Raw genomic sequence first — 13,744 nt, 5'->3', positions numbered from 1 at the left:
AAATCGAAACACCCAAGGTCTGTCCTCTAGAGAAACTTAGGTGCGAGCGTTTCCCGGACGGCTGGGACAGCTCAAACGTACATGACCTCTGAACCCACAATACATACAAAGTCCCTCTCTTCTCCTGTACTGTCTCTCCTCCTCTGAGAGACGAGTAAGGCCTAACTGCATAGGTTCTGAAACCTGTGGATCTTTGGTTTCAGAAACTTGAAATGATGGTACTAGTCTAGAGAAAGATTTAGCGGTTCTATCTCGAGTATTCTGTCTCTCCCTTAGACGTTCGTCAATACGAGAGATAAAGGAAATTAAGTCCTCCAGATTCTCGGGAAGTTCTCTTGTCGCTACCTCATCAAGTATTACATCAGATAATCCATTTAAGAATACGTCTATATAGGCCTGTTCATTCCATTTTACCTCTGCCGCCAAAGACCTGAACTCTAGTGCATAATCCACAAGTGTTTGGTTGTCTTGTCTAAGGCGCAACAGTAATCTGGCTGCATTGGCCTTCCTGCCAGGAGGGTCAAAAGTTCTTTTAAAAGCAGCTACAAAGGAATTATAGTTATAGACTAATGGATTATCATTCTCCCACAACGGATTCGCCCATCTCAGAGCTTTCTCAATGAGTAAGGTAATAATAAATCCCACCTTTGCCCTATCAGTAGGGTATGAACGGGGCTGTAGCTCGAAATGAATACTGATCTGGTTCAAAAAGCCACGACACCTCTCAGGAGAACCAGCATAACGTACAGGTGGGGTAACTCGGGAAGAAGCACCTACAGTAGCTACCTCTAACCCCGAACCCACAGAAGAAGCAGAAGTGTTACGCCTCTCCTCAGGTGGATTAATAGGGCGAGACAGCAGCGCCTGTAGTGCTAGAGCCATCTGATCCATCCTATGATCCATGGCGTCAAACCTAGGATCAGGAGAACCAAGCTGACAATTTGTACCTGCAGGATCCATGGCCCTGTCGTAATGTCAGGATCGGGTCAGGGATCCAACACGCAGAGTACAAAGAGTAGCTGATACGTATACCGGTCCTTAGAATGGCCGGACTAACGTATAACTACAATAGAATGGTCAGAGACAAGCCGAGGTCGAGGATAACAGAGGACAGGTAAGCGAGAGACAAGCCGGGTCAAGGATAACAGAAAGGCAGGAGAGTAAACAACAAAGCCGGGTCAGAACCAAAAGACAAGTGAATAATAAAGCACTGTGTGACTAGGCGGACTAGAACCACGACAGGGCAATGAGTGAATGAGAGAACCACCGTTAAGTACCCTGGCTAGGGAGAGGGGACACGCCTCCGGCGAGTCCTGATTCGTCTCCCGAGATTTGAGTGGCAGGATGTTTCGGTTTAGCGTCATGACGTCTACCTCCGGTCCTTCTGTTATAAAAGGAAGTGACTCCCTCGCGGCCGGCGTTAGCAAGACCGAGTGAACCGCGGGAGACCGAGGAGACATGGCGTCCGGACGGATAACCTTCTAAGTCTCTACCTCTCTCAAAGGTAGAGACTCCAGGTACCCTGACAATCATGTGGGGAGCAAAGGCTAGTCTGTTTGGTCTGAGCACACAATGCATCACAGTTTGCTGCGATGGGGCTATGGGGCTATGTAGCTGCAGACTGGTCAGGGTGCCCATGATGACCCCTGTCCACCACCAAAATCGCCTTCAGTGGGAACTTGAGCATCAAACCTGGACCATGGAGCAGTTAAAGAAGGTTGCCTGGTCTGATGAATCATGTTTTTCTTTTAGATCAGGCAGATGGCTGTGTGCATTGTTTACCTGGGGAAGAGATGGCAGCAGGATGCAGTATGGGAAGAAGGCAGGTCGGCAGAGGTAGTATTATGTTCTGGGCAATGTTCTGCTGGGAAACCTTGAGTCTTGGCATTCACGTTGATGTTACTTTGACACGTACCATCTACCTAGAGATTGTTTCAGACCACATATACCACTTTATGGCAATGGTGTTCCATAATGGCAGTGGCCTCTTTCAGCAGGACAGTGCATCCTGCCACACTGCAAAAATTGTTCAGGTTCAAAGAACATGACAAAGAGTTCAAGGTGTTGCTTTGGCCTGATTGAGCATCTATGGGATGTGCTGGAACAACAAATCTGATCCATGGAGATCCCACCCTGCAACTTACAGGACTTCAATTAACTATTGCTCATGCCTTGGTGTTAGATAACATAGGGACATATTCAGGTCATGTGGAGTCCATGCCTCGATGCATGAGAGCTGTTTTGGCAGCATGAGGGGGACCTACACAATATTAGACATGTGGTTTTAATGTTGTGGCTGATCAGTGTGTATATATATATATATATATATATATATATATATATATATATATATAATATAAACAAAACAGAAATTTTGGCTGCACTCACAGTCTTTGGTAAATGTAGTCTCTTTATTCAAAATACATACAATCCAACAATCAACGTTTCAGTCCTCTTTGGAACTTTCTTCAGGATCAGAAGTATGTATTTATATAACCAGCAGGTCAGACTATTTAAAGCATGTATGATGTTTTCAAGTGGCTACAGGATGAGATGAGGCATTAGTGTCATTGGAGTCATGGGAAACACACAGATATTTCTGTGAATGCTCTCTCGTGCGCCACAGGTCATATTGATGGAGGTTGTAGGGATATATGATGTCACAAATTGTGACTAGCGCAGTCTTTCAAAGACTCTGTCAAATCTATATATTATTTGTGCGGTGTGAGTTGGTTTATGCACACCATGCATTCTATGTCAAAAGAAAGGCCATTGTTTGTAATTATCTACCAGGGCAAACGTTGGTAGTCTACATTTTCGTGGTTATTAGTGGAATAACCTGATGTACTGTTGTATTGTGTATGATATAACTAGGATAAGCGATAACACCACTAACATTCACTAACCAATGTTAATACAGAGACAGAAGAACCAAAAGGTTGCTGTTAGGATGGGGCTTTCTAATCGTATCAGTCGCTTTGAAATTCCAATGGATATGAAATTGCTGGAAAGTAAGTTAATTTAGAGCTTTATTATGTTTTTTGTTTTTTTTTTGCAGTGCATGAAAATAGTACAGGCATGCGTGAGGTGCCCCAAGAGCAGTCCTCAGGCTATTTCCTCGCTTTACATCCGGGGTACACGAGTAACAGGCACAATTTTATAGTTTTAGCTGGCTTAGTCACTTAGATTGTTCTTTAAACTGTTTAACCAACAGGATATACATTTAATGCTGGAACTTGTATTGATGCGTCTATGGTAACACATTTATTCTGTACACATTGATAATAGTGCTAGTAATTCTTAAGGCTATTAATATGTACGTTTTTAATTATAGCACTGGTTAGTATTGCTGAGCATAAAAGTATATTATATGGTAAGGTACATGATGAAGTTATGTGTGTTGCGTCTCTGAGGATATCACCCTGTTTAATCTAGGCTTCCGGCGGCTCCACGGCAGGTAAGGGTCGACAGCATGGTGGTCTTGGGGTCGCACGTAAGGGAGCAGTCTGTTGGTTAGTCGATGCCCGCTCTGCCACGTTGGTGAGGCAGGGGGTTAGTGCCCATTAAGTCAGAAAGCTCGGTTCCGTGCATCAAGTTTCCTCCGAGGTAAATTGCGTCTGCCTTGTTCATGTTTCAGGAGACTAGTGTCCTCCGAGGTGTGGTGCAGGGTGCTGTCTGGGAAGACTCGCAGCCTTTCTCCACGCTGGGTTTGTCTTGGTCTCCGCGGTATTAGCCGGGTTTGAGACGAGTGTAAGGTCGGCTTCGCTGCAGGGTTACCCTGCTTGTCGGCAAGGGTGGTTGTTTCTGGAGGGGATGGTCTCCGTGATGTGCTCCTTCCTCTCGGTGTATCAATTGTCTGTAGTGTGGATGGGGCACAACTCACCCCCGGTTTGGTCAGCTGCAGGGACCGTGAGGGTCACTCTACTCCTCTGCCTCATGAAGTCGTAAGGCTGCGGGTCCATCGGGCTTGAGCCCGGTAGCTGTGCTGAGAGCTGTTGGCGTGGGGAGAGGGCAGGATGCTCCTCTGCCTCTTGAGCACATGGCGGCCGCCATCTTAGTTGCTGTGCTCAGGACGCTGACCACTGTAATGTTGTCGCCATGTCTTGGTTGTGGTGCTGTGGTTGGGGCCATCGGGTGAGGACTGGGATGACTCCCACCGGTCCATAGGGGGGGGAACTGGGCCTGGTCCACTCGGTGCTGGGCCTCTGGCTGGGCGCTGTTGGTAGGATAGCGGAGCGGCGGCCGTCCGCCCCACTCACCAGCGGAGAAGGCCCCGACTGCCACATCAATGGTTTCTCCTCCAGGGATCTGCAGCTCAGTGAGCCAGCTTGTCCCTGGATCCAGTGTATCCCCTGCACTGAGGTCTGATCTGCTTTTAGGCTGTAAGTCATATTTTAATGCCTTAATCTTAATTAATTTTGCTAAAGCCGATCTTGCTTGCGACCATCCAGCTCCGCGGTCCGGCCCCACCCCCTCTATTATGGTATTTTAATGTACTCTCTGTAGTTGAAGGAGTCAGATGTCTACTAGATCACTTTTCAGGGCATAGCTTCACAGTAACAGTGAAGGTAATATCACCATCTATTTTAAGCAGTGTAAGAGTGTACCTCTTGTGCAAGGAAGGTAAATGCAGTGGAAACCTTTTAAGATAAGTTAGAGGTCAAAATGTATCCAATAGTCATAGTAAATGTTTACACAGGCATTACATAGGGACCATGAAGGCTAAGAATATTCAGGTGCTGACCTAACATCATGTTCTAAAGCAAGCAGGTCACTCAGGGCCCGGGCCGCATGCGGCCCACAATGAATATTTTTGCGGCCTTGTGAACCTCGAGTTTGCCATGCTTACTAAAGTAGTGTAGGCACCTGCTCTCCCCACATTGCAGGTGCCTTCTCTGTCAAATTTACCCAGCCAGAGAGTAGAGGTCCCTGGCGGCAGCGAGGGAGCTCAGTCTTCCTACTCCTCATTGTTCCCTCGTGCGCTCCCTCTGTAGTGACGCTGGGTGCTGGAACCACTAAATGTCATTCCGGCACCACAAAACTGCACGCGTGATGGAGCAGGCAGACTGAGCTCCCGAGAGAAGATCAGGGAGAGGCCCGACACCAGCTCCCAAAGGTAGGGAGCAATAAATAAAATGATGTGAGTGTGTGCCAGTGAGTGAGTGTGTGTGTGCCAGTCAGTCAGTCAGTGTGTGTTTGTGTGTGTGTCGTCAGTATGTGTGTGTGTCAGTCAGTCAGTGTGTGTGTGTGTGACAGTCAGTGTGTGTGTGTCAGTCAGTGTGTGTGTGTCAGTCAGTGTGTGTGTGTCAGTGTTGCAATGGCCGCGACTGGACAGTGGAGGACCTGGAGGTACACGGAGGCACGCAACACCACGTCACATTATGACGTGAACTCAACGTGCTCCAGCTTCACAGGTTTTCAAAGAGTAGCAGGAGGATCTGTTTGGCACAGGATGCGGACTGCGCCATTGGGGGTATACCAAAGGCTGGACTCCGGAGTCGCATACTGGCAGCAGCAATGTGAGTGGAGTCTGCTTGTTAGCTAATATTTTGTATTTTTTTTTTTAAACAAGGGCTGGGGTTTAGTAGAGGGGGACGACGACTGAGATTTAGTACAGAGGTGGGGGATCGCTGTGATTTAGTACAGAGGTGGGGGATCGCTGTGATTTAGTACAGGGGGGACGACGACTGATTTATTACAGGGGACGACGACTGTGATTTAGTACAGGGGGATGACGACTGTGATTTAGTACAGGGGGATGACGACTGTGATTTAGTACAGGGGGATGACGACTGTGATTTAGTACAGAGGGGGATGATGACTGTGATTTAGTACAGAGGGGGGCAATGATTTAGTACAGAAGGAGGATGACGATTGTGATTTAGTACAGAGGGGACGACGACTGTGATTTAGTGCAGGGTGTGAACAACTGATTTAGCACAGAGGGGGGCGACGACTGTGATTTAGTACAGGGGGGACGACGACTGTGATTTAGTACAGAGGGGGACAACGACTGTGATTTAGTACAGAGGGGGACAACGACTGATTTAGTACAGAGGGGGACAACGACTGATTTAGTACAGAGGGGGATGACGACTGGTTTAGTACAGAGGGGACGACGACTGTGGTTTAGTACAGAGGGGGGGGCTGTGATTTAGTACGGGGGTGGATGACTGATTTAGCACAGAGGAGGGACGACGACTCGGATTTAGTACAAAGGGGGACGATGACTGTGATTTAGTACAGAGGGGGGACGAAGACTGATTTAGTACAGAGGGGGGACGACGACTGTGATTTAGTACAGAGGGGGACGACGACTGTGATTTAGTACAGAGGGGGACGACGACTGATTTAGTACAAAGAGGGGAACGACGACTGTGATTTAGTACAGGGGGAACGACGACTGATTTAGTACAGAGGAGGGGACAACTGTGATTTAGTACAGAGGAGGGGACAACTGTGATTTAGTACAGAGGGGTTAACAACTGTGATTTCGTACAGAGGGGGGGGACTGTGATTTAGTACAGAGGGGGGAAGACGACTGTGATTTAGTACAGAGGGGGGACGACGACTGATTTAGTACGGGGGAGACTGTGATTTAGTACAGAGGGGTTAACAACTGTGATCTAGTACAGGGGGGGACGTCGACTGTGATTTAGTACAGAGGGGGGAGGATGACTGTGATTTAGTACAGAGGGGGGACGACGACTGTGATTTAGTACAGAGGGGGGACGACGACTGTGATTTAGTACAGAGGGGGGACGACGACTGTGATTTAGTACAGAGGGGGGACGACGACTGTGATTTAGTACAGAGGGGGGACGACGACTGTGATTTAGTACAGAGGGGGACGACGACTGTGATTTAGTACAGAGGGGGGACGACGACTGTGATTTAGTACAGAGGGGGGACGACGACTGTGATTTAGTACAGAGGGGGGACGACTGTGATTTAGTACAGAGGGGGGACGACAACTGTGATTTAGTACAGGGGGACGACGACTGTGATTTAGTACAGGGGGACGACGACTGTGATTTAGTACAGAGGGGGGACGACGACTGTGATTTAGTACAGAGGGGGGACGACGACTGTGATTTAGTACAGAGGGGGGACGACAACTGTGATTTAGTACAGAGGGGGGACGACAACTGTGATTTAGTACAGAGGGGGGACGACAACTGTGATTTAGTACAGAGGGACGATGACTGTGATTTAGTACAGAGGGGGGCGACGACTGTGATTTAGTACAGGGGGGGCTGTGATTTAGTACAGAGGGGTACGACGACTGTGATTTAGTATAGAGGGGGACGACGACTGTGATTTAGTACAGAGGGGGACGACGAATGTGATTTAGTATAGAGGGGGGCGACGACTGTGATTAAGTACAGAGGGGGGACGACGACTGATTTAGTACAGAGGGGGGACGACTGTGATTTAGTACAGGGACGACGACTGTGATTTAGTACAGAGGGGTACGACGACTGTGATTTAGTATAGAGGGGGACGACGACTGTGATTTAGTACAGAGGGGGACGACGAATGTGATTTAGTATAGAGGGGGGCGATGACTGTGATTAAGTACAGAGGGGGGACGACGACTGATTTAGTACAGAGGGGGGACGACTGTGATTTAGTACAGGGACGACGACTGTGATTTAGTACAGAGGGGGAACTGTGATTTAGTACAGGGGGACTGATTTAGTACAGGGGGGACTGATTTAGTACAGAGGGGGGGCTGTGATTTAGTATGGGGGGGACTGATTTAGTACAGAAGGGCGACGACGACTGTGATTTAGTACGGGGGGGACAACTGTGATTTAATACAGGGGGGACTGTGATTTAGTACAGAGAGGGACGACGACTGTGATTTAGTACAGAGAGGGACGACGACTGTGATTTAGTACAGAGACGGACGACGACTGTGATTTAGTACAGAGAGGGACGACGACTGTGATTTAGTACAGAGAGGGACGACGACTGTGATTTAGTACAGAGAGGGACGCCGACTGTGATTTAGTACAGAGAGGGACGACGACTGTGATTTAGTACAGAGAGGGACGCCGACTGTGATTTAGTACAGAGAGGGATGACGACTGTGATTTAGTACAGAGAGGGACGCCGACTGTGATTTAGTACAGAGAGGGATGACGACTGTGATTTAGTACAGAGAGGGACGCCGACTGTGATTTAGTACAGAGAGGGACGCCGACTGTGATTTAGTACAGGGGGGGCGGCGACTGTGATTTAGTAGAGGGGTGGACTGTGATTTAGTACAGGGGGGACCGTGGTTTAGTACAGGGGGCGCGATGACTGTGATTTAGTACAGAGGGGGAGGGGACTGTGATTTAGTACGGGGAGGAACTGATTTAATACAGAGGGGGGACGATGACTGATTTAGCACAAAGGGGGGGGGACGACTGTGATTTAGCACAAAGGGGGGGGGCTGTGATTTAGTACAGAGGGGGGGGCTGTGATTTAGTACAGGGGGATGACTGAATTAATACAGAGGGGGAAGATGACTGATTTAGTACAGAGGGGTACGACGACTGTGATTTAGTACAGAGGGGGGGCTGTGATTTAGTACAGGGGGGGCTGATTTATTACAGAAGGGGGACGACGACTGATTTAATACAGGGGGGACTGTGATTTAGTACAGAGGGGGGACGACGACTGTGATTTAGTACGGGGGGGGACTGTGATTTAATACGGGACGACGACTGTGATTTAGTACAGGGGTGGACTGTGATTTAGTACAGGGGTGGACTGTGATTTAGTACAGGGGTGGACTGTGATTTAGTACAGAGGGGGATGACAACTGTGATTTAGTACAGGGGGACGACTGTGATTTAGTACAGAGGGGACGACGACTGATTTAGTACGGGGGGGCTGTGATTTAGTACAGAGGAGGGGAGACTGGGATTTAGTACAGAGGGTGGGGAGACTGGGATTTAGTACAGAGGGTGGGGACTGGGATTTAGTACAGAGGGGGGCTGGCATTTAGTACAGAAGGGGGGGACTGGGATTTAGTACAGGGGGGGCTGGGGTTTAGTACAGAGGGGGGGGACTGGGATTTAGTACAGGGGGGACTGTGGTTTAGTACAGGGGGGCGCGACGACTGATTTAGTACAGAGGGGGAGGGGACTGTGATTTAGTACGGGGGGGAACTGATTTAATACAGAGGGGGGAAGACGACTGTGATTTAGTACAGAGGGGGGACGACTGTGATTTAGTACAAAGGGACGATGACTGTGATTTAGTACAGGGGGGGAGACTGGTTTAGTAAAGAGGGGGGACGACTGTGATTTAGTACAGGGGGGATGACTAATTTAATACAGCGGGGGGAAGACGACTGTGATTTAGTACAGGGGGTACTGATTTAGTACAGAAGGGGGACTACAACTGTGATTTAATACAGAGGGGGGACTGTGATTTAGTACAGAGGGGGGACGACAACTGTGATTTAGTACAGGGGGGGACTGGGATTTAGTACAGAGGGGGACGACAACTGGTATTTAGTACAGAGGGGGACGACAACTGTGATTTAGTACAGGAGGGGACTGTGATTTAGTACAGGAGGGGACTGTGATTTAGTACAGGAGGGGACTGTGATTTAGTACAGGAGGGGACTGTGATTTAGTACAGGAGGGGACTGTGATTTAGTACAGGAGGGGACTGTGATTTAGTACAGGAGGGGACTGTGATTTAGTACAGGAGGGGACGACGACTGTGATTTAGTACAGGGGGGGCTGTGATTTAGTACAGAGGGGGAGACTGGGATTTAGTACAGAGGGTGGGGAGACTGGGATTTAGTACAGAGGGGGGTGGGACTGGGATTTAGTACAGAGGGGGTGGGACTGGGATTTAGTACAGAGGGGGGTGGGACTGGGATTTAGTACAGAGGGGGTGGGACTGGGATTTAGTACAGAGGGGGGTGGGACTGGGATTTAGAACAGAGGGGGGTGGGACTGGGATTTAGTACAGAGGGTGGGGAGACCGGGATTTAGTACAGAGGGTGGGGAGACTGGGATTTAGTACAGAGGGGGGGACTGGGATTTAGTACAGAGGGGGAGGACTGGGATTTAGTACAGAAGGGGGGACTGGGATTTAGTGCAGAAGGGGGGACTGGGATTTAGTGCAGAAGGGGGGACTAGGATTTAGTACAGGGACGACGGCTGGGATTTAGTATGGGGGGCTGGGGTTTAGTACAGAGGGGGGACGACAACTGTGATTTAGTACAGGGAGGGACTGATTTATTACAGGGGGGGGGACTGTGATTTAGTACGGGGGGCTGTGATTTAGTACGGGGGGCTGTGATTTAGTACGGGGGGCTGTGATTTAGTACGGGGGGCTGTGATTTAGTACAGGGGGGCTGTGATTTAGTACAGAGGAGAAGACTGGGATTTAGTACTGTGGGGGAGACTGGGATTTAGTACAGAGGGTGGGGAGACTGGGGTTTAGTATAGAGGGGGGGGATTGGGATTTAGTACAGAGGAGGGGGGATTGGGATTTAGTACAGGGGGGACTGGAATTTAGTACGGGGGGACTGGGATTTAGTACAGAGGGGGGCTGGGATTAAGTACAGAGGGGGAGGACTGAGATTTAGTACAGAGGGGGAGGACTGGGATTTAGTACAGAGGGGGGGACTGGGATTTAGTACAGAGGGGGGGTGACTGGGATTTAGTACAGAGGGGGGGTGACTGGGATTTAGTACAGAGGGGGGGTGACTGGGATTAAGTACAGAGGGGGGGGTGACTGGGATTAAGTACAGAGGGGGGGTGACTGAGATTTAGTACAGAGGGGGAGGACTGAGATTTAGTACAGAGGGGGGGTGACTGGGATTTAGTGCAGAGGGGGGGACTAGGATTTAGTACAGGGGGAGGACTGTGATTTTGTACAGAGGGGGGGGGGGGACACTGGGATTTAGTACGGGGGGAGGGACTGGGATTTAGTACAGGGGGAGGCTGGGGTTTAGTAGAGGGGGATGCCATTTTTTTTATACTGTATTTTTCAAAACAAATCTACATTTCTATGAAAATGTAAGGGTTTGGTTTTTTTGCGGCCCCACATAAAATTAAACTTTGTTTATGTAGCCCGTGCTAGCCTTTGAGTTTGACATGCTTGTACAGTATCATGGATATAAAATGCATTAAAGAAAACTCATACATCTGAGTTGGCTGGTTGGTTACAAGTAAGATGCTTAGTCAATTAAAGTAACTCTCTTTCATGTGATCAAACACCTTAAAGGCAACCTAAGTAACAAAACTGGTTAAACAACACCTTTGTATTAAAATCTGATAAGGAAGGTAAGTACAGTTTGTGGAAGTTATAGCTTGCATGAAATGATTTGCTATCGGGGTGGGTGAAGAGAGTGAATAGGAAAGCAAGGCAACAGAAGTAAAGAGAAAATCACAAAGAAATCATAATCTTTGATGAAGGCTCAGTGTTGGTTCATCATTGTGGTTGGCAAGAGCCAGTGGGACATGATTTGGGCCATGACAGTACACATAGGGCTTGCTATCAGCATAAATAAATAAGCTCAAATTGAGGACACATGATCCTCCTAGATAGCATACCTTTAGGCAAGGTGCTAAATGCCAAGTTAATAGTCCAGACTGCACTCTAGTAAGGATATAAAATCCAAGCAGTGACTCTCCAAACAGGATATAGAAGTAGAACATACTTTGCAGTTAATGATCTGGTATAACTGAATATTGATTCAATACTGGCTAAAGCGGTCTCTCACAATAATATGTACACTAAAGAAATAAAATGCCTATCCTGCTGCAGCTATTATTCAGAAAGCCTATGTGGGGAAGAAGGCCAAAGCAAGAGTTTAGGGATTGAAGAGTTACTCCAATCATCATAACCGTGGAGTTAAAGCTAAGGTCACTGACTGGGATGCAGAGAATCCATGTTCAAACCCAACTCAAATGCAATACATTGTTAGGGTCAGGAACACAAACATGTTAAAACCGCCACCCTGGTCCCCTCATGCCTCCATAAATAGTATTCAAGTCTGCAGCTTCATGCTTTGTGCCTGTTTCCTTTAGACCTGCTCACTGCCTGCTGACATCACAATGCATAGGATTGGCTGAGATTGACAAAGCTATTATTCAGAAAGACCATGTGGGGAAGAAGGCAAAGCTAGCACAATTCAATCAGCATCTCCTCATAGAGATTAATTGAATCAATTAATCTTTATGAGGAAAGTTCAGTGTCTGCATGCAGAGGGAGGAGACACTGAATGTTCGGATGCATTTTAGGCAGCCATGACCCAGGAAGGATCTCTAACAGCCATCTGAGGAGTGGCCAGTGAAGTTATCACTAGGCTGTAATGTAAACACTGCATTTTCTCTGAAAAGACAGTGTTTACAGCAAAAAGCCTGAAGGTAACGATTCTACTCACCAGAACAAATTCAATAAGCTGTAGTTGTTCTGGTGACTATAGTGTCCCTTTAAATTATATTTTAGGGATGTAACAAGGAACCGCTGGGCTCCAGGGGAAATAATCAAATTAGGGTCTACCTTATTAAGGCCTAAAATGTCTACAATCTAATTCAATAGAATTAATGCAAAGAATGTTAGGAATGTACTGCATAGATTAGCAAATACAGGACAAATCCATAACATGCATGAGAGGTTGTTTAGAATATGTGGAATGTGTTTATAACATATAGTTTTAATGGTTAGAATTAACAGGACAAAATATGCACACGGAAGATATTAACCATTTAACAATACAAAACTCAAGATTATATGAAAACAAATCTTCTCGTTGTTTGGTTCTCAAACTAATACTAATGGAAATCACAACATGCTAGATCATAAAGATATGTTCCCAACTTTGCTTAGGGACTGGAAATAAAGGTGTATTACAGTAAGCCATGGTAATGCACCTACCATATCTTATTTAAAGGACCACTCTAGGCACCCAGACCACTTCAGCTTAATGAGGTGGTCTGGGTGCCAGGTCCCTCTAGGATTAACCCTTTTTTTTTTATAAACATAGCAGTTTCAGAGAAACTTCTATGTTTATACTGAGGGTTAATCCAGCCTCCAAAACCTCTAGTGGCTGTCTCATTGACAGCCGCTAGAGGCGCTTGCGTGCTTCTCACTGTGAAAATCACAGTAAGAAGACGCCAGCATACATAGGAAAGCATTGTAAATGCTTTCCTATGCGACCGGCTGAATGCGCATGCGCATTCAGCCGATGACGTCGCGAGGAGAGGAGGAGGAAAGCTCCCCGCCTGGCGCTGGAGAAAGGTAAGATTTTAACCCCTTCCTCTCTCCAGAGCCCGGCGGGAGTGGGTCCCTGAGGGTGGGGGCACCCTCAGGGCACTATAGTGCCAGGAAAACGAGTATGTTTTCCTGGCACTATAGTGGTCCTTTAAGGTGGCCCAGGTTTATTTTCTCTACCGAAATGGAGAATATCATGAAAAGAACATTGACCAAGCAGTATGAAACATAGTGGTACAGTAGAGATAAATCCACAAGCCTCCGTAATGTTATGTGGTACCAATAGCATCAGTATTCATAGCTTCCTTTCTCATTTTCATTGTGTCACCCTATTTATATATTTTTTTAAATTATAACCTTCTTTATATGCTGAAATCTCCTTTTATATTTTTCCATCCACAGATCCCAATACACGTGTTAGCATCCACAAATTCCAACTTCCTCTATTATTTGCACAGCCAAGATGGTTGTCTTTTCTCAGTTCAGACAGAAAATGCATATAGATAGA

At 47.4% G+C, this 13,744-nt stretch overlaps 1 protein-coding gene across 1 annotated transcript in view; it reads left to right on the top strand.

The window, feature by feature from the left end:
* Positions 1 to 13,744, top strand: part of LOC134587646 (uncharacterized) — a 109,292-nt gene that overhangs the window by 67,517 nt on the left and 28,031 nt on the right. Inside the window, exon 5 of the mRNA XM_063444193.1 lies at positions 2,921 to 3,011. Coding sequence (XP_063300263.1) covers positions 2,921 to 3,011 — 91 coding nt within the window. The remainder of the gene's footprint in view (positions 1 to 2,920; positions 3,012 to 13,744) is intronic.

The sequence above is a fragment of the Pelobates fuscus genome, chromosome 1, assembly GCF_036172605.1.
Source record: "Pelobates fuscus isolate aPelFus1 chromosome 1, aPelFus1.pri, whole genome shotgun sequence".
Classification (NCBI taxonomy): domain Eukaryota; kingdom Metazoa; phylum Chordata; class Amphibia; order Anura; family Pelobatidae; genus Pelobates; species Pelobates fuscus.
The sequence above is the reverse complement of the archived record's forward strand: the minus strand, read 5'-3'. Positions and strand labels throughout refer to the sequence as shown.